At 46.2% G+C, this 20,511-nt stretch overlaps 1 protein-coding gene and 1 long non-coding RNA gene across 2 annotated transcripts in view; one reads left to right on the plus strand and one right to left on the minus strand.

Annotated features, from left to right (window-relative positions):
- GRIK4 (glutamate ionotropic receptor kainate type subunit 4) overlaps positions 1 to 20,511 on the plus strand; it is a 368,975-nt gene that overhangs the window by 343,276 nt on the left and 5,188 nt on the right. Inside the window, exons 13-18 of the mRNA XM_075909747.2 lie at positions 67 to 180; positions 8,570 to 8,679; positions 11,633 to 11,806; positions 12,254 to 12,419; positions 16,399 to 16,624; positions 18,617 to 18,745. Of these exons, the coding sequence (XP_075765862.1) occupies positions 67 to 180; positions 8,570 to 8,679; positions 11,633 to 11,806; positions 12,254 to 12,419; positions 16,399 to 16,624; positions 18,617 to 18,745 (919 nt within the window). The remainder of the gene's footprint in view (positions 1 to 66; positions 181 to 8,569; positions 8,680 to 11,632; positions 11,807 to 12,253; positions 12,420 to 16,398; positions 16,625 to 18,616; positions 18,746 to 20,511) is intronic.
- Positions 1 to 20,511, minus strand: part of LOC112547518 (uncharacterized) — a 78,680-nt gene that overhangs the window by 34,979 nt on the left and 23,190 nt on the right. Inside the window, exon 3 of the long non-coding RNA XR_012897767.2 lies at positions 1,859 to 1,961. This is a non-coding gene — a long non-coding RNA (uncharacterized LOC112547518). The remainder of the gene's footprint in view (positions 1 to 1,858; positions 1,962 to 20,511) is intronic.

The raw sequence follows: 20,511 nt of genomic DNA on the forward strand, positions 1-20,511 counted from the left end.
CCTCTCCCTCAGGATCCAGCCTTTGGGGGCAGGCTGTTGACGATCTCTGCATTCTTTCCTCTTTAGAAAGCGGATTTGGCAGTGGCTGGCCTGACAATCACAGCTGAGCGGGAGAAGGTGATTGATTTCTCTAAACCTTTCATGACTTTGGGAATTAGCATTCTCTACCGAGTTCATATGGTAAGAGACTTATTTTATAACCATGTACGTCATTGCAGTTATTTGCATGCAGATGCATATAGTTATACGGGAATAATGAATGATTCATACAAATACATCGGTGTTATTTAAACACAAATGTGATAGACTCCTCCCCTCTCCCAAGCTTTATCTCCCCTGTCCTCCCCTCACCCCCCGCACCTTGTTTCAGCTGCAGGGACTCCATGTAGAGAGAATTCCATTCCCGGTGCCCAATCCCACCGGAGCCCTCACTGGTTCCAGGAAGAGCTCAGTGCACAGAGAGCTGCATGATTTGGCTCCACCCAACTCAAAGGGTGCACCTCCCCTGCAGTAACACCTCCCCCACAACACCCCCAGCACTGTGTCTTGGTGTCTATATCAGCCGACTCTGGCTCGGGCAGCGAGGCTAAAACTAGCAGAGTAGACGCTTGGCGCTTCCGCTCTTAGACCACCCGCCTTGCCGAGTTTCAGAGCCCGGGTTACAGTCTGAGCGTGAGTCTCTACCAGCAATTGTTTGCCCCGGGGCATTAGCCCCGCAAGCCTGAATCAGCTGCCCTAGTCCAACTGTAGTCCTGCTGCGGCTCTTCTTAGCTGCTCCGAAGCTCATGAAGTCAATGGAAAGGCTCCCATTAGGGTCAGTGGGCTTTGGAGCCGATTTCAAATGGAGCAGGTGCACTAGCATTGCAAAGGCAGCAGCTTGTTGCTATGCAGCTGTACTACTTCCTGGCAGCATTTCATCGTGTTTCTGAAGATCAGCAGGATTGGGCCTGATTAGTAGTTGGATGGGAGAGCTCTACAGTTTGCCTGTCTAAAATAGACAGGAGTGCTGTACAGTAGGGACCAGTTCCACTCACCTGTGGGGTAAGATTGGATTTTACGTGAGGCACAGCTCAGTTCAGTCATTATTAGCGAGTCTGGCCCTCAGTGGAGGAGTGTCAATGGTGTCAGCAGGTGAGTTAGTGACTCAGATGACTCTATCTCTGTATTGATCCAATATCCCCAAAACCAGTGCTGCCACGGGGAGCTGTTTTTTGGATACAAATAGTACTCTGTATCATGCTTTTTCAGGCATAGAGCTCAAAGCCCTTTGTAAATGTGGGCAGATACTTTTGCCAGTTGATGGCCAGGAAACTAAGGCACAGCCAAGTGAAATGACTTATTGTGGAGCAGGCAGTCAACAGCAGCACTGGGAACAGAACCCCACCTCCAGCTCTTGCCAGTTAACGCTTCGGAGAGCCAGATGGAGTCAGTAGAGCTTCCCCAGGGTAACCGAGGACAGGCTGTGGCACTGAGGTTGTTTATAGCAAGATGCTCTAATAGACCCCGTCTGTGTTTTGATATGTGCTTTGTATGGCTCCGTGGGTGATAAGAAATACAGTCTCGATTACCCATCCGCTCAACAACAACAAGATAAAACAATTAAAGCTGCTTCTGTCCCTGTCCCTGCCCTGTCTCAACACACAGCAAAGATGCAGCATCCCACACGAACGTAAACAAGCGTGCACATACGTATCTGTGTGCCGGGTTGTCTCCTGCCAAGAACAAACAAGTAATTAAAATCTAGTTAAAATTCTATTTCCTCTTATACGTGCAGAAGGAAGGATGAATGAGTTAACCGATCAGACTGGATCAGATCCTTTCATGCGTTCCAAGATCAAATGCATGTAAATTCTCCTACCTTACAATGCATGCTTTCTGGATCCCCCAGCTCCTTCCATGGCCCGGTTGTGTGTCCGAGTATTTCAGCCTGTTTGGGTTCTGGTGGTTTTTGTTTTCTCTCTCTTCCTCACACACATTTAAAGGGAGGTAGAAATGTAGCCGTGTTAGTCTGGTGCAGTTGAAACAAAAAACAGGACTGTGTAGCACTTTAAAGACTAACAGGATGGTTTAATAGGTGATGAGCTTTCGTGGGCCAGACTTTTCTTCCACTATTTGATCAGAGGAAGTGGGTCTGGCCCACGAAAGCTCATCACCTAATAAACCATCTTGTTAGTCTTTAAAGTGCTACACAGTCCTGGTTTTTATTTAAAGGGAGGGGAATTGATAATTGAGCATGCTCTGCTTCTGACTTACTCTGTGATCTTGGGCAACTTCCCCCACGGCCACTTGGTGATAACAAGCCTCACTTACCTGTCATGCAGGGAAGTCGTGAGGATATTAGTACAGGGCTTATGGGAAGGTTACACACCCTGAGGGGTGCAGCGTTAACTGTGGCTGCCCCTGAATCTAGCCAAAATTTGAAATGGCTTTAGGTCTAAGAAGTGTTTTGCAAATATTCTCTTACTCAGGGCTAAATCCCCAGCTACCTCTTCAAGCATCAGCACATAGAATAGCATCAGTACGTTGGAAGTATCACACGGAATCAGACCAGTTGTCTGTCTCCAGCAGCACGGTGAAAGGCACCCTGCACAAACGCCGTCCCATGGGTCCTGAAGCACTGAGGCTGGAGTAATTCCTGGGTCCTAGTTGCGTTGGGGGCAGTGGTGTTCAATTGCTGGTGGATGCACCAGATCCCATCCACAGACCGGTTCTCATTTATGATCCTTCCAAACTCCACTGTCCAGAAAACAGCCCCCCCCCAACACACACACACACACACACACACACAGAGCTGGATTCCAGAGCAGCGGAATGCCACCAACCATTTCCATTGCTCAAGCAGCAGAACTCACGCCCTCTGGGAGTGGGTAGGATTTTCCCACTTCACAGGAAGGTAGCGCATAAGAGCAGTGTGGCAATGGACTAATTAAACCAGTAAATATTTATTTAACAGGGGACAGCATGCTAGCTAATCATGGCTTTCCTTGAAGGATTCAGTTTGCAGAGCAGATGAAGGCAACTCCAGATCCCCATCTGCTCTTCTGCTTTCCCATTCCTACCCCCTCCCCTCCAACATGGAGAACTGTAGCTCCCGTATGTTAACCCACGGCTCTGATCTGACAGTTCCTAACAAATAACTACAAATAAATTTCCTGTGGAAGAGTCATCTGCACATCCCAGTCTTCCCCCCCGCCCCTCCTCCCAGCCCCAAGCCCCGCTTAATGACATTGTATTTTATTTTCTGTATAACTTCAGTTCCAAATCATTCCCCCCCCTCCATCGAACCACCCTGCTGCGTATGTCTTTTTTATTACACATAACAAAATATGGCAGCTTTAAATGGGGCTGTCATTTTTCTCAGTTTCACTTGGTGTGGTATAATCAAGTATGGATTTTTGACACAGGGACTCTAATGGACTTTCTGACTCATGGGCTGCTGAGAAAGAGTCATTTCCTCCCCTCCCCGCGATCTTTGTCCAGCCATACTCTGGAGAGAATGAACATGAGCTGTAGGCAAGTGTGTTTGAATGAGGAAGGGGCTATTTTTGGTAGGGATCTGGGGGCAGTGGAGCAGGATCGTATTGTCTTACAGCAGGGCCCTATTGTGTTGCATATTGCACAGACACATGGGGAGAGACAGTCCTTACTTCCGAAGACTTACACTCGAACTAGACGGGACAGACAAAGGATGGGAAGGGACGTGACTTGCCCATGATCATCCAGCAGGTCAATGGAAAATGTTAGTAGCCACATTACTTAATGCACGACTGGAAGGTGCTCAGCTAGGGTCTGTCTAGACTCCATGGCTCCGTCGACAGAGCCATGTAGATGGGTTTACTAGGCATAGGATAATGAAGCGACGATTTAAACAATCGCCGCTTCATTTACATCAAAATGGCCGCCACGCTGTGCCAATCAGCTGTTTGGGGGCAGTCTGGACGCACCATGGTCGACAAGGGAAGCTTTTGTCGACCGCTCCGATATGCCTCGTGAAATGAGGTTTACTGGAGCAGACGACAGAGGCTGCCCTTGTTGACCGCGGCGCGTCCAGACTGCCCCGCTGTGCCGTCAAACAGCTGATCGTCACAGCGCGGTGGCCATTTTGATGTAAATGAAGCGGCGATTATTTAAATCGCCGCTTCATTTTCCTATGTCTAGTAAACTCATCTACATGGCTCCATTAATGGAGCCATGTAGTCTAGACATGGCAATGGAAGTGGTAGAAGAACCTTTTTAGAATAATGGAGAGACAGGACTAGAACTTGAATCCTTTTATTTTCAGCCCACTGTTCTGTACGTTGGGCCACTTTGCCTCTTCAGGGCAATTTCTTTAGTTTATCACTGGAGAGAAACTGCACTGTAGATGCGACAAGGAGTCCTGTGGCACCTTAGGGTACGTCTAGACTACAAGCTTTTGTCGACAGAAGCTTCGACAGATACTGTCGACAAAGCTTCTGTCGACAAAGAGTGTCTAGACTACATCCAGTTCTGTTGACAAAGCAAGCCGCTTTATCAACATGAGAGCGTAGACGCAAAGGACAGTGTAGATGCAATAACACCTTCTGTCGACAGAACTCTGTCGACAAAAAGCGTTATTCCTCGTAAAATGAGGTTTACAGCCGTCGACAAAACTGCTGAGTCCTGTCAGCGTTATGTCGACAGAACTCAGCGGCAGGTATAGTTTTGTCAACAAAAGTCCACTTTTGTCGACAAAACCCTGTAGTCTAGACACACCCTTATAGACTAACAGATGTATTGGAGCATAAGCTTTCGTGGGCAAAGACCCACTTCGTCAGATGCATGTAGTGGAAATTTCCAGAGGCAGGAATAAATATGCCGGCCAGAATAAGGCTAGAGATAACGAGGTTAATTCAGTCAGGGAGGGTGAGGCCCACTTCTAGTAGCTGATGTGGAGGTGTGAACACTAAGAGAAGAGAAACTGCTTTTGTACTTGGCTAGCCATTCACAGTCTTTGTTTAATCCTAAACGTTGGTGTCAAATTTGCAGATGACCTGTAGCTCAGCAGTTTCTCTTTGAAGTCTAGTCTTGAAGTTTTTTTGCTGCAGGATGGCTACCTTTAAATGTGCTACTGTTTGTCCAGGGAGACTGAAGTGTTCTCCTACAGGTTTTTGTAAATTGCCATTCCGAATATCTGATCTGTGTCCATTTATTCTTTTACGTAGGGACTGTCCAGTTTGGCCGATGTATATAGCAGAGGGGCATTGCTGGCACATGATGGCGTATATTCCATTGGTAGATGTGCAGGTGAATGAATGATGGTGTGGCTGATCTGGTTAGGTCCTGTGATGGTGTCGCGGGTGTAGATGTGTGGGCAGAGTTGGCACCGAGGTTTGTTGCAGGGATTGGTTCCTGAGTTAGAGTATCTGTGGTTGCTGGTGAGAATTTGCTTCAGATTGGTGGGCTGTCTGTGGGCGAGGACTGGCCTGCCTCCCAAGGCCTGTGAAAGTGAGGGATCATGCTCTGTAGATGATGCAGGGAGGTATGCATGGCTCTCCTTGGTTCTGAGCCGGGAATCACTCCCAGGGTTACCATTCCTGCCTTCCTTGGTGTGTTGTGCCAGCCGGTGGGAGCGTTAGTTTACAGTTGAGGCTACGAGAACCGCACTGGCTGGTGAAAGCGCAATCAGCACAACTCCTAGCTTGTTCTGGCTTCACCCCCTATCCCTGTGCTTTGTGCCCCCGGCATTCCCAGTGCAGTGGGAAGCTGAGATCTCTACAGTGCAACCTCCTGGCCCTTGTGCACTGAATGTGGCACCAGCTTGGGAGTGGCCTGTTCCTACCAGCTTTCTGCTGATTTTCAGTGTCATTCCAGGGCTGGTCCCATAGACCAGCTGGTGGGGAAGTGAAGCGTGAGCTCTGGACTACGAAGTGTGCAGTGTGATAGATTCTGCCTCGCCTAGTCACTAGCAGAGCTGTGCAAAATATGACATCTGGATTCCAGGGTGGGAAGGGCGGTGTAGCCCACTGCGGAGCGTGTGGGAGATCCCTTCTCGATGCCTGATCCAAAGGAGCTAAGTCAGCTACAGCCCCATCTGGGGAGCTCTGGTGCCCACAACAGCTCATGCTTTTAGCTCCGCAGCTCCCCAGGTCAGTCCTCAGCATAGCTGCTGTCACATGTGCAAACGTGTTGGCTTTGACTTGGCGCAGAGATCAAGCGGCCGGGCGAGCTTATGAAGAAAAACAAAGTGTCCCCTCCCAACAAGGTAAAAGAAAGAGAATTTATTATTCCTCATTACGTTGGTGAAAGGACCAAAAAAATGTCCCACAGAGAAGGTGTTACTCTAGGCCACAATCACATAATAGCCAAGTCTGAACAAGACTTCCTTCTAGCTAAGTCTCCCTTTTCCAGAGATGCTGGTTGCTTATTTCAATCTGGGTTTTTGTGCCTCAAGCTCTAACCTGCTGCACCTATGCTGACTGCAGAGTTTGCCCAGGCTGGTTCTTCCAATCTGTAATAGCAGCATCTAGCAGCTGTAGCTTTGGCACAGTGATATAAGTGTAAACCACTGGTCAGCATGTTAGCACCTCCCCATTGTTTCTGTTTCACAGATGTGCGTCTGTTACATCCCTGAGTGCCTGGTTCCTGAGTCTCTAGCAGCTTGAGCTAATATATTTAGTTCTAGGGGTCCCCAGTTCATTTCAAATGTCAGCTGTCACACTCCTCCTCCTCGCCGAGGAAAGATGTAAAGATGGGCAGACTGCTACAATGGGTAATGAAGGGAAGCAAGAGGAACAAAAGATGAATGCATCTGTTTCATGGTTCATTCCTGAGCCATTCCTTTGCATATTGAATCAGGTGGTGTTGTTTTTTGGTCCATCCTGACTTGAATTTGGGCCTTGGTTTGTATTATCAGGGTCTTGAGATGTTATGGTAGATCTTGGAAATGGGATTTTGGAACACCACCCAAAAGTAGGGCACAAATTAAGCAAGGCCTTTTTTGCTGAAAAATTAGTGTTATATTTGAGCAACATCCTAAGTGGTTTTGAACTTCCAAAGTTAAAAAAACTTATGACAATTCATTTTTGCTTCTAATTAGGCACAGCTCACTGTGAAACTTGACTCTGCAGGACACTTTCCCTTAACAGTCACTGGCATTTCTCAGCCTGGAAAAAATATTGTGGCTATATTTCTATGGGAATATTTTTGGGGGGGAGGAAGGGGAGATAATTGCTTTTTAAGCCCCAAAATAATTTGGGTTTAAAGACAGCTAAAAATTGGGAGTCTGATGATGGAAGTGGATTCCATAGAGATGATACTGGTGTGTGTCTTTCCGCCAAAACTTTAAAAACAAGTAGCTTGATTTGCACAAATATTGAGCACCCACAATGCTCATGCAAAGGCCTCAACTCTCTGAATAACATGTCACAAGATGCTTTCTTCTTTGCATGGATATTAGGAACCTGTTGAGATTATTCAGAATGAGAAAGTCTTTACACTAGTGTCCTTTGCCTCATTTTTAACTACTCCCCAAGGGTATGCAGTGGTGCGGATGGATTCCAGCCCTCCTCATTTCAGAGGTGCTGTTTGTGTGTGGTTTGGAGGGAGTGAAGAATTCTCAGCAAAATGGAATATGCTTAAGATTCGAGATTCACCCCAAGAAGAAAACTTGAAATTTCACAATTTTTTCTGCTCTAAAATTAAGGTGTTTTAAGGGGAAAAAATGGTGTGAAAAAGAAAACACATGAAATTCAGACACGTTTCCTGATATAAAGTAACAATTTTACTGAATTTGGCAGAAAAGGAACATTTCAAGGGCGGCAGAAACAACATAGCAAATGTTTCTTTTTCATACAAAACTTTATGCAAACATTTTCTCCACTTCTTACTCCAGTGGGATCTGACGCTCCTTTTCTCACTTACAAATGTTTCCATTTACCACAACCAGCCTGCTGAATAAAGATTATTTGCATGAGTAAGGACTGCATGATCAGGGACCACACTTTTGAAATCCTTCAAGTTTGCTATAGAAAAGTAAGATCAAAATATTGAGTCAACTTCCACACTGATGTATCACCCGGGAAGTCAGTGGATTTAGGCCAGAAGTGATTTTGGCAGATAGGGATATAAACCTTCATGCTTCAAGGCATATGCCAACCTCTAACTAATGATGGTCAGGAAGGAATTTCCTATGAGGGTAGGTTATCCCTCAACTGCAGGGTTTATTTGCTCCTTCCTCTGACGCAGGAGGTTCTGACCTCTGTCTGAGACAGGATTCTAGGCTAACTGGAACCCTGGTCTGATCTGGTCTGGCAATTCTCATGTTCCTATATTCCTATTATAATGAAAGTGAGGTAAAGAAGAGGGCTGCTCTGGAAATGCTTGTTTTCTGGTGACCTGCCATAGAGCTTAATGCCTTGTTCCTTTTGCCCCACCTGTATTTCTTCCAGATCATTTGCTGATCCACTCTCTTGTTTGCCTCTATTAATGCTTCATTGCTCCTGTGATTTCACTGTTGGGTCTATGTATTTGTGTTATTTTGAAAAATTGACTTTTTGATTAAAAAAAAAAAGCCCAAAAACATGCTGGACTCTTTTTGTCTCCATCTTAGGGGCGCAAACCTGGCTACTTCTCTTTTCTGGACCCCTTTTCTCCTGGTGTCTGGCTCTTCATGTTACTTGCCTACCTGGCTGTCAGCTGTGTCCTCTTCCTGGTTGCTCGGTACTGTTACTTTTATTGCAGTTCCTTTCCCATCCTATTGGTGCCACCTAGTGTCAGACTTTGAGAACTCCATGGGGGGAGTGCAGGGAGGGGTGGGATTGGCAGGGGTCTCTGGCTGCGGGTAGAAGTTTGGGAGAAATAGTAATGGGGATTAGCCTCTACCATCCACATCTCTCTGTCCCAAACACATGCTCGTGAGGCAAATGGCAGCCCTGTGCCTCCCACTGAGAAGTATTGGCATCATTGCAATAAGGGGCAGGAGCAGATTAGTCAGATTACCATGTGTTTGGCTGCACTGGCACTCGCCAGTGCCAGAGGTAGACTTAAAGTCTGGGAAGCGGGTGGCTTGAGATTCGGTCTCATTCAGCACAAATAGGCAAAGCCTTGCTCTGTTTGCATGCTAAATTCATCACGGAGAAACCCAGCTGAGCATTTTCAATGGGAACCATGAAGGCAGCAGATCCGGACAGATGGCAGGATGTAAAGATTGTCTTCGGAAAACAAATATACAAGTGTTCCCAGGATCTGCACTGGTTTCTTCTGCCCTGTCAAGGCCCTGACTGTACAGAGACTGGGAACAGCATTAGCAGCTTTCTGGTGATTCACAGTGTAAGCATTAGTCTTGCTGGTCAGATGTCAACTCGGGTTACCTGTGGCCAGCATAAACCAGGTGCAATCATATTACTGAAGCCTCATCTGCAGTACTTCAGCTGTGGAGCGGGGACCATATTATAATGCTGTTTTCCCTGGACTGGTAACAACATGGTCCTTTTGGGAGCCTAGATGGGCTCCTCAGATGTACTCTCATGTTCTGGCAGTGTGCTACCAACATGCTCAAGGGTTAAAAACTGTTTCAGGGTATGGCTAAAACCCGACCTGATTACAAAATGGAACTGTGTAGTCACTAGGTCCCCTGGCCTGGCTGGAGTTGTATAGTTGACAGGGCTTTAATGGTTTTCAAAATCATGTCACAGCTTCAATAACACAGCTCTGTAAACCATTTAACAATGCAGTCAGGCACTCTGTATACTGAGATTTGGAGCCAGGGAACTCTTCTGTACATGTTTTAAACATGATTCTCTAGAATGGTGCTTACAAGGATTCTGATCTCAGTGGAGGCAGGTTGTTAGAAAATACTCTCTCGACTAAGGATGTTAAGGACTAGTATAGCAAATGCTTATCGGATAGTCAGTTGACTAGTCGATTCCCCCCTCCCGCCTTCTATCAGATAGAGGCAGCAAGGGAGGGGGAAGAAGGGGTACTTCAAAGTGGCAGCGCTGCACAGCCGAGCTGGGGATCAGCTGTGCGGCACTGCCCCTTAAAAATGTCGCCTTGGCATTTCAAAGGGGCAGTGCAGTGGAGTCCGGGGTCAGCTGGGGAGTCCCCAGCTGATCCCAGTTTCTGCTAAAATGCCTCCCGGAACCAGGGTCAGCTGTGGAGTCCCCTGCTAACTCTGGGCTCCATGGCTTTGAAATGCACAAGAGCCCCCGATGGGAGGAGGGGTGTCAATGGACCGCAGTTTAACATCCTTACTCCCAACATGGTCAGGAGTTTGCAGCTTGCTGCAGGATCTTTTGGCCTTTGTGATTGGAAGAAGAGCTTCTGTTGGGACAATATTTTGCTGTCAGTCATCCAAAGAGAGGGAAACACCACCTCTCTAGAGTCGCAAGATTAATGTCAGTGTGGGCTAGTGGCGTTTTAATAAGACTACATGCACCCCAATTTCAGCCTTCTCCTCTGTTATGGCAGCTCATACGGTTCCTCCTGCTAGAATCCATCTGCCCCAGCTCCTAGATCCCTCTCTCAGAAGGCTGCTTCCAAATCCAGTTGGAGTTTAGGGAATTACACCAGCTCTAGAAATAGTTAAAATGAAGAGCCATCTAGAATCCCAAACCCCTGCTTCATAGCTGAAATCCAGCCCCCTTGCAAAGATTCAGTTTGTTTATCTGTCCATCCCTCGGGCCACCACGTGGGCCTCCATCTGTAGGAGGAGGAGCACTCACTCGAAAGGAGTTTCACTCGCAGGAAAAAGACAAACGTTCCAGCCTGACAACGCATGTGTGCCCAAGCGCCCTTTCTAATGATGCTGCCTGGGACAGCAAGCCGGATACAAGAAACTATCTCCCCCTACTAGGGAAAAGGGGGTGAGAAAAGACACGTGGGCCTGGGGGATAAGAGATGGAGGAGTTGAGGTGGGGGTGAAAGCCACTTTGCTGATTCATGAACTAGGTGCTCAAATAACACCTCCTCTGTGATGCCAGTAAGTTCTGTCCAACCCTAGCACTGATCCTACGTGGGAAACAAAGCATGTGCCACCCGTAACATCTGAGCTATAGTCATTTCAATAATGGTCCACAGCCAGGCTGATCCTTTCTACAGTGTGTTCCATGTGGCTCTCAGCTTCACTCCTGTGAGCTAATCGGAGCACGTGGTACTTTCTAAACCCCAGGGTCCAACTTTGTGTTTCAACTGGACCCTGCACCAGGCCTTTCTACGGTTCTTTCTCTTTGGTGTCGGCCAGCGTGGCCTGGTGAGTTTTGCACTGAGTTTTCCATTTGGAGTTGATTTTCCCCCAATGGGTTAGGACATGGCAGACATTGCTGGAGTTCCCCTGATTGCACACTGAGTCCATGCAAATGTGGCATTCTTGGTTTGACACCAGGAAAGGGGTTCAGGGCACTCCAGAAGCTGGATCCAGATTTGCTTAAATGCCATACAAACCTTTTGCAAATCTTGTGACAAGAAGCTCTACCTTAGCAGCTTCCAGTTCTTGTGGCAAAAATTTCATACAACTCTGCAATGAACTCCTCGATGCCAATTGCCAACAAAGAGTTTCCTGCTTAGAAATTCTGCCTCCTGGACAGTTAGAGCCTTGTCACGTTTCTTTTCCCCCTCCTGTGTGCGGTATTTCCAGTCACATGAGTGTATCTGGCTCGGTTTCTTGTCACTGTAGATTGACGCCGTACGAGTGGTACAGCCCCCACCCCTGCTCGCCAGGGAGGTGTGATCTCCTAGTCAACCAGTACTCTCTTGGCAACAGCCTGTGGTTTCCAGTTGGGGGTTTCATGCAGCAAGGATCTACCATTGCCCCTCGAGCTCTGTCCACACGGTGCGTCAGTGGAGTCTGGTAAGGAAACATGTCTGTCAGAATTGCAAGCAGCCTCCAGAGTGTGATAGTGTCATTGCTGCAAGCTGTATTGATCTGGAGTGTTAGGATAAAACACTCTGGTATTTTTATAAGGGCATGTTGGCCAACAGCAGATAAGTCTCGGAGACAACCCACTCTCCTCCGGTTTGGGACAATCCAGAATTCTCCCTGTGAAACTTATGGCCAACCTCAAGCAGAGAGCTGGTAACCTACTGGCTCCAAATCCATTTCCCTTGGTCTGTAAGCTTTGGATGAAGATCTGGATGTTCAGAGGACAACGGCCTATCACTGGGCCGTTAGTGGGAGCAGCAATTCCATAGCACCTCAAAGCATTTGTCCTATCACTGCAAGAGGTGTAGAGGATTGAGATCAGATTAACTCTAGGGGGAATCTCAGTTCACCTTTTCTTCATCCTCCCATCCCCAGGTGGGCATTCACTTTGATCATCATCTCCTCCTACACGGCCAACCTGGCAGCCTTCCTGACCGTGCAGCGAATGGACGTGCCCATTGAATCGGTGGACGATCTGGCTGACCAGACAGCAATTGAGTACGGCACCATTCATGGAGGCTCCAGCATGACCTTTTTCCAGGTGAACCCTATTCGCTTGCTATCAGGGAGTGGGGGAACCCTCTGTTAGAATCAAAGGTTTCCCAAGGAATGCCAATTGTCCTGTCTTTGGTGGGTCCGATTTGGGGGGTGGGGGAGGGCACAAAGAAATCTAGGAGAGCCCAGATGTAGCCTGGTATCTAAGATTATGTTAAATTCTAATTACGCACCTTTAGGGTTAACAGGTTCTCTGTCCCAGGATCAGGCCCAGTATTCAATTATACTATGATTGGGAACCCTGATGTGCACGGTTGCAATGCTCACAACATAGAAACTCTTGTGTATTTACAATATATACAGTTTATGAATACAGTTAGCACAGTCACAAACCCCTCAATTTAATAAGACAGGGAATGTCCATTCATATTTCCTTACCATCTACTTATCATTCCTTCTAGAACAATCTTAGGTGTTAGCCCATCGTCTTTCTCGTTACCTTCACCTTCCCCATCATCACCAGGGCCCGTCATTCTGGCCCTTCCACGGACGACATCTTCTCCTCCCTATCGACCCTCGGCTGTGGTCCCACTTTTATACCAAGTGACGCTGACGATAACATGTTTTATGCGTATTCAATAGGGGGTATTTCTAATGCTGACGTGTTCTTTTCTTATTGGTCAATATATCATTGCTCTTAACTTATCATATACGTCAATTTGTTGCCATGGGTCTTTGTGGTTATCTATTGCAACCTGTGTCTTAATTGCTCAACTCATCCTGAACCAATTATTTGGGACTTATATTTAATAATACATCTGAGGGTATTTATCCCGCCATCCTGTGTGGGTGAGAGGTCCAGACCTAAGTTCCCCCTTTTCAGGCCCAGGAAGCCATAAATAAGCTATGACCGGTGTCTGGGTGAGACTATGTCTCAACCACGGAAATCTGCTAACCTCAGCTCCTGCTGATCTTGCAAACAGCCTGTTGCAGCATGGACAAAAGATAAAATATAACCCTATGTTACTTGACCCGGACTGTGAGCTTATATCTGTTCTCTCATTCAAGTGCAACTCTGCCCTTGAATTGACTGTAGTGCAGACATGGCACTCAATGGAAGGTGCATTCAGAGGCTGTATCATCTTGTTATACCCTAGAGCAGGGACCACTGCACTGCAGGGGAACCTGACTCACCAGACAGCCTAGGGCTGGGCTATACTGCACCCATGCTGCTCCTACACCTAATGGCACCTGGACTGCCACAGCCCAGTCAGTGTACGGCCCCAGCAGGTTTGTGTTTGGCTGTGTGGGGGAAGGCAAGCTGCATATGCCCACTGACAGGTACAAGCAGCAGGACCACTAATTTGGGCTCTTTCTAGACTCTTATATACCCACATGTCTTGGCCCTAGCTAGGAAAGGGCATGGACCTGTTCCCAGGTAGGTTAATGACAAAGCCCTCCCCCAAGGAGTTGTGTGCTGCTGTTAGTATTTGCATCCTTCACAAACTTGGGCAGACATAAGGCCTAGTGTATTACACCTGATCCCAGACATCAATCAAGCTAACACAAAGGGCCTACGGGAATGCTGAGAGCAGCTTTTTTCTTGCATTACAGCTTTTAACTAGTACCGAATTAATCTACATTAACACAAACATTTTACTAGCATGATAGGAAAGTAACTTAGTAGGCCACACAGAGCAACTAGCAACCATAATAGTTTGAGCCCATTTCATAGCTACTGATACCACAGTGAGGTAATTTATATGGTTCCATTTGTATGAACAGTGCTATGCACAGTAGATTAATAACATACAAAAATTAGTAAACTGGGATTAGGATGGGAAGAGAGGGGGATCTGAGCTTGTGAGATTTACAGAGAAATTTCTGTTTTTCTCTTGGTTTTATTTTCAGTGGGCCAAATTCTCCACTCCTTCATTCAGACTGCATTTTCAGCCTAACCTTCTGATGAGTGAACAGACTGAATCTAAGGGGAAATATCCTCAGGTTTGGGCACAAAGGCCTAGATCCTGCTTTTGAGGATATGGATCAAGTTGCTCAGGGATAAGAGTTGGAACTAGATTGTGCCAGAATTGAGATAAGTGAGGGAAAGCTAAGAGGTAGAATTTAAAGGAGGCACTTCCTAGCAAAGCAATGGAAACTCTCCTTGGGAGCTAGATGGCTAGAGCGGTGGGATATTTTTGCAGGACACCCAGGCGAATGTATAACTGCACATATTCAGATCAGCTGGATCGAAGAATACCAGAAAGTATGTAGTAAAGTTGTTCATAGCCAGATGCCAGACCCACTTGATAATACTCTGACAGCTAAGTATTTTGAGCCCATTTTTCATGAGTGTTTGTGTCGTAAGGCAGCCCTAACTTCTGCAATTGCCAGCCTCAGTTTGTATCAGCACAGAGGTGTTGGCCAGTGCTGATTTGCACAAACAGATGTCTGGGTTGGTGCATGGTCTTAGTCTGCTACGGGGCAAATCAAGCACTTGCAAAGGTTTTCACACCATTGAGCCCAGCGTAGAGTTCTGGGCATTTCCCTGCACTGTCCAGCGTGGGAAAGAGTGGGTTAATCTTTTGCACAGTGCTCTGAACACAAAAAAAGCTGTACTAGGATTATTTATTTATTAAATGCTGAAATGCCAAGAGGAGAGCGCTTTTCTCACTTTATTTTCGGTTTGAATTGAAGCAAGAAGCCCTCGAAATCTCATGAGTGAGTCTGATCTTTCTAGCCCAATTTTGCAGACCCAAGAGGTTTGGAAAAGGGCCGTTTAAGCAGAAAGCTGTGTCTAACACTAATTGAACAGAGCGTGAGTGAATAAAAAGCTGTGCCTAATGCATTTAGTTAGTCCTGTTCTCTTCAGGGACATTGCAAGTTACAAATCACTGGCTTGAGCCTCCATTGCATCTTGCACAGTCGTTTACACCAGTGTAAACTGAGTAGAAAATAAATCAGAATGGTGCATTTTACCCCATTTGCAATCACTTTGCATTGGTATAAGTGATTGCACAAGATGCAGGGCAACAGAGCCCCTTACACTAAATAATAATAATAATTAATTACTTAGAGCATGTCTTCACTGCCGCAAAGATCGATGCTGTGGTGGTCAATCTTCTGGCAGTCAAGTTATCAGGTCCAGTAAAGACCCACTAAATAAAATGCTGAGAGCACCCCTGTCAACCGCAGTACTGTCTGCAGTCACTAGGCATAAGGGAAGTTGATGGGAGTGTTTCTCCCATCGATCTCCCACTGTGTAGACACCACCGAAATTCGGCTTAAGGTATGTCAACTCCAGCTACATTATCTATGCGTACCTTAAGGTGACTTCCAGTTGTAATATAGACCTGCCTTAGAAATGCTAAATCTGAGTACATTTTAACTTCAATTTAATTTCAATCTCTATGCAATTTTCCCCCTTCACTCAGCTCAGGCAGTAGAGATTAGCCTCGTCAGTTTCACTTTTGTTTCAAACACAGAACTGGAATCAAACCCCTAGATTCTAACAATTGTAAACTTTGAGGAAAATTCAGATTGAATTTTATTCCTGTTCCAAATATGGAGCTGGATTCAAAGCTTACTGAAGTCAATGAACTGCACCAAAACCCCACATCCAAACAACCTCAGACACCAAGAAAATTTGGTTCCAGACCCAAACTTTGTGGCCTAGAGTGTTGGGGCCTTTACAATTTTCATTCTCACGCAGTAGTTCAGTGCAGCAACATTTGGGTTGCAATTGTTGTGCGGAAGTGTTGGTTTTAAAAGCAAATCAACCAACCAAAAACATTTCCCACTGGATTTAGTTCTTTAAATGTCATTGTGGAAACATATTTTTCATGTTTTTTAACTTTTAAAAATGTTTTTACGCTGGGAGCTTCTAAGGAGCCTAAGGGAATTGGGCATCTGACCCCCTTAAGCACCTTGCAAAAATCTCACCCTTATATTTCAATACACTGTAATTTAGGACCTAACCTATCAAGTTCCTTGCGACAGCTCCTCTTCCTTTCTCTTTCTTGCAGAATTCCCGTTACCAGACTTACCAGCGAATGTGGAATTACATGTACTCCAAGCAGCCAAGCGTGTTCGTGAAGAGCACAGAGGAAGGGATCGCGAGGGTGCTGAATTCCAACTATGCTTTCCTGCTGGAGTCCACCATGAACGAGTATTACCGCCAGCGCAATTGCAACCTCACGCAGGTCGGGGGCCTTCTGGACACCAAGGGCTACGGGATTGGCATGCCAGTCGGTAGGCGGTGAAGAAAAATTATAGCTATTCTCCGCTCTCTGCAGAGGATCAAAGCATTTAAAAGGCTGAAACGGCTCTAGGAGCGATGTCATTTTTCACAGATCTGCCATGTGTCGCTTTGCCTTTAAAAAGACACTATCCAGAGGAAAAATCAAATGTATTTTAATGGTTCAGCTGCATCCCCACAGATTATATAAAATGAAAGATTTTTAAAATATGCCGTTATCTTTTGCTGCATTTCTGCTTGTAGTTTGCTGTTTTGCCCTTCACGTAGCACAAAGTGGAACTAGATTTCTTGGTTTCACTTCCTGCTTCTAGTCCAGCACTGAGCAACCTAGGCTAGTGGAGTGGGCCACATGAGTGACCCTCCCTCATGTGTGCGCCAATTAAACTGTAGCTGCGCTTTGATTGGATGCTGAGGGAGTACGTGGCTCTCACAGCCAATGTTGTGTGCAATCAGTATGCACCTAACTTCACATGCCCTTGCTTTACGTGCATGTCACTTTAGTAATATTGGTAGGAAAAAAAATCCTATATGGACAGAAACCAGCAGAATCTGGCAACCTTGCACGTGGACACTGGTAAACAAAATGCCTTAGAAGTCGCACACAAAACCCCGGTGGACTGCAGATTGCCCACCACTGTTCTAGCACCAATGCTCAACTGTAAAATAATAATGCTGAGAACACAAAGAATGTTGTCACAGTCTGGGGTGTTACTGAAAGTCTTAGTCTGGATTCAGATTATTAGCAGAGACTCTCAGCTTTCAATTTTTGGAAGATGAAAATGTTTTAAGCCCTCTTGGTTAAAGAGCTGAGCCTGAGATGTGAACCTTAAAGATTCCAACTCCTGCTGACAAATGAAAAGGGATGCCCCCATTTGTTATTTATAAAGATCTCTTGATTCTTAGGCCAGTCTCATGATTTGGGGGTAGAGAGTGCCTGCTTCATGATTTTGAATACTTGGAATTAGCAATAATGAAGTAATATCATTATTAGCTTCCTTTCTGGTTCTCCTACACACTGCTGAGTGTGGTCTTTGATTGTTACTATTGTGGAGGAAGGTTTAAATCCTAGAATAACTGTATTCTAACAGCTTCAGGGGGTAGCCAAGTGAGTCTGTAAAGGATAAACTTAAAAAACAACAAATGGTCTGGTAGCACTTTATAGACTGAAGAAGTCATCTGAAGAAGTGGGCTGTGCCCATGAAAGCTCATGATCCCATCTACAGGTTCTGTTAGTCTATAAAGTGCTACCAGACCATTTGTTGGTTTTTAAGTGTATTCTAACATTTCAGTTAGGTTTTATTTTAAAAACACCTTTTATTTGCTAAATCTAAATTTCAGGCTTAAACTAGCTGGCTGTGACCTGTGAAACCACAGAACTGCTACTTGTTACACTGGTGGAATTTCATTGAGTTACTCTGAATTTACTCTGCTGTTCCGCGCAGTCTGTCTTAGGGTCCATCTTCTGGATCTCTGCTAGTGGAGAGGACAGAGAGAGCTGGGAGCTGGCAGCTTGAGCTTGGCTTCCAGTGATGGTTTGGGTTCCCTGGCCATTAGATTAATTGCTGCAATAGACAGAGGGAGGCTTCCATTCTTGTTCTCCACTTCATACGGAACGGAGGGCCAGAACAGAGCTACAGTTCCAACAATGAGAGGCAATTTGGGAATGGGAATGAGATGTGCAGCTGCCCATTTGAGTCCTGCCCAGCATGGCAGTGACCAAAAGTTTCTCCCTTATGCTGGCTGTGGACCTTTGTTCCCCACTTAGCTCACAGTGTAGAATCATCGTCCCCAGCTGGCACTGATTTGTTGGTGGTCTCAATGGTGAAGGCTGAATGAGGAACCAAACTCCCCTCTAGCTGCTTGTAAGTGGGAGGAGGCTGTCTCTCCAGTTCAGGCACCTATCCAAGGCAGTGACCGTGGTGGGAGGGGAGGAAAGATGCCCACACTGTATCTTAATCCCTCCCCCACTTGGCTTGGTATTGCAGGCTCCATATTCCGAGATGAGTTTGACCTGGCCATTCTCCAGCTGCAAGAGAACAACCGCCTGGAAATCTTGAAGCGAAAGTGGTGGGAAGGAGGCAAATGTCCCAAAGAGGAAGACCACAGAGCCAAAGGTAAATCCTGACTCTCCGAGATTCAGGTGCCTCCTGCATGAGGCAGAGTCTGTTCATAAGGATGTGCAGCAGTCCCATGATTATAGATGCTAGCAGGATGAATTCACGCACCAGCCACAAGCAATACCCACGGGAGGCTTGGTTTGGTTTTGCAATTCTTCTGACCTGAGATTTCTTCCTTAATAATGCAAGGAGAAAACCAAACAGCTCTGCTGAGTCGCATGCTGTGTGTTTTTGCCTGGGGCAAAGATAGTAGCAACAAACAAATGACAAATATTGGAGGCATATGGAGGCTAAATTAGCTTCTAATGAATGTTCTATTTCCCCGTGTAATGCTTAGATGGCTGAAAGGATCACATCCAAATCCTGGGCTTTTTTAAGAGAAAATGGAATTTCATCACTGAACCTTTGGCTAATACGTCTAATCTAAAGCTCCTTCTGAACAGGAAAGGGGGAATGGGGACTTTATTAATAAGGCATTACAATGGAAGTGCAAGTCCTTCTAGGTAAAGCAATGCAAATTGCCATAAAAGCAATGGCATTTGGCTCATGTTAGAAACTGTGGCCAGCTTAAAGCAATCACTATGTTTCTGGCAGTTGCCCTAACTTAAACAACCTTCTTCTTCTTCTTCTTTCTGTGTGGTTAAAAGGTTCCCTGGCTGAGAGAACACCGTTTTGACCCTTATGAGCCTGGAGACAGAGCCAAGTATGCTTGTGATTGCCATTTCATTTTCCTGGCAGATCTATTGTGAGGGTTTCCCCCTAGCCATCCCGGTTTATAACTCTGACTTCAAACAAGGCAGGATTCAAAAAGGAGCTAGTTAAATTCATGGAGGATAAGGCCAACAAAGGTTATTAGCCAGGATGGGCAGGGATGGTGTCCCAAGTCTCTGGAGCAACTAGCATTAGCACTGTCAGCAGACAGGATACTGGGCTAGATGGACCTTTGGTCAGACCCAGTATGGCCATTCTTATGACTATATGGACCACACTTGGGCTTTGTCTGCCATGGAAACTTCCTCCATATGCTGCTTTGCTATCAGAAAACACTGCTGTGTACTGCAGATGATAGGGAAGAATGCTGGTTGCTGGAAATTATAGAAGTTTGACATCTGGAACTGGATCCCAAACTCCCTGGATCAAGGTTTGTGGGTCAGCCCCTTATTTTTCCCAGAGGAAGGATGATCCAGTGATCACTAGCTTAGAGCACGGGGGACTTGGTGCAGGTCCATGCTCCACCACAGACTTCCTCTGTGATCTTGGGCAAGTCACTTAAGCTAAGTCTACACTGGCACTTTACTGCACTGTCATTTTATGTTTCAGAACCGCCCCCCCCCCCCAAGCGCAGCAAGTTATAATGCTATGACGCACCAGTGTGAACCAAGCTACAGTGCTGGCAGCTGCTTTCCTGGTTCTCTTATCTACTCCCCTGGTGGAGATGGTTTACACAGAGCTCTCTCCCAGTGCTCCTGCCTTGGCCACACTTTCAGTTTAAAGCCCTGCAGCAGCTGCGCTTTAAATTTTTAAGTGTAGACAAATCCTGAGTCTGTGTGCCTCAGTTTCCCTTTTGTGAAACAAGAATAACAGCCCTTCCAGCCTCACAGGGGGGCGATGGGGATCAATACATTAAAGTGTATGAGATGTTCTGATCCTACAATAATGGGCATTGGAAAAATGCTGCAGATAAGTCTCTTGAAGCCATTTGGAAATGCATCCTGTCCTGTACTTCATGCCCTCCCCAAAGCATAGGGGTGTTTGGCAGCAGG

Source organism: Pelodiscus sinensis, chromosome 25 (genome assembly GCF_052426305.1).
Source record: "Pelodiscus sinensis isolate ZL-2025 chromosome 25, ASM5242630v1, whole genome shotgun sequence".
NCBI lineage: Eukaryota > Metazoa > Chordata > Testudines > Trionychidae > Pelodiscus > Pelodiscus sinensis.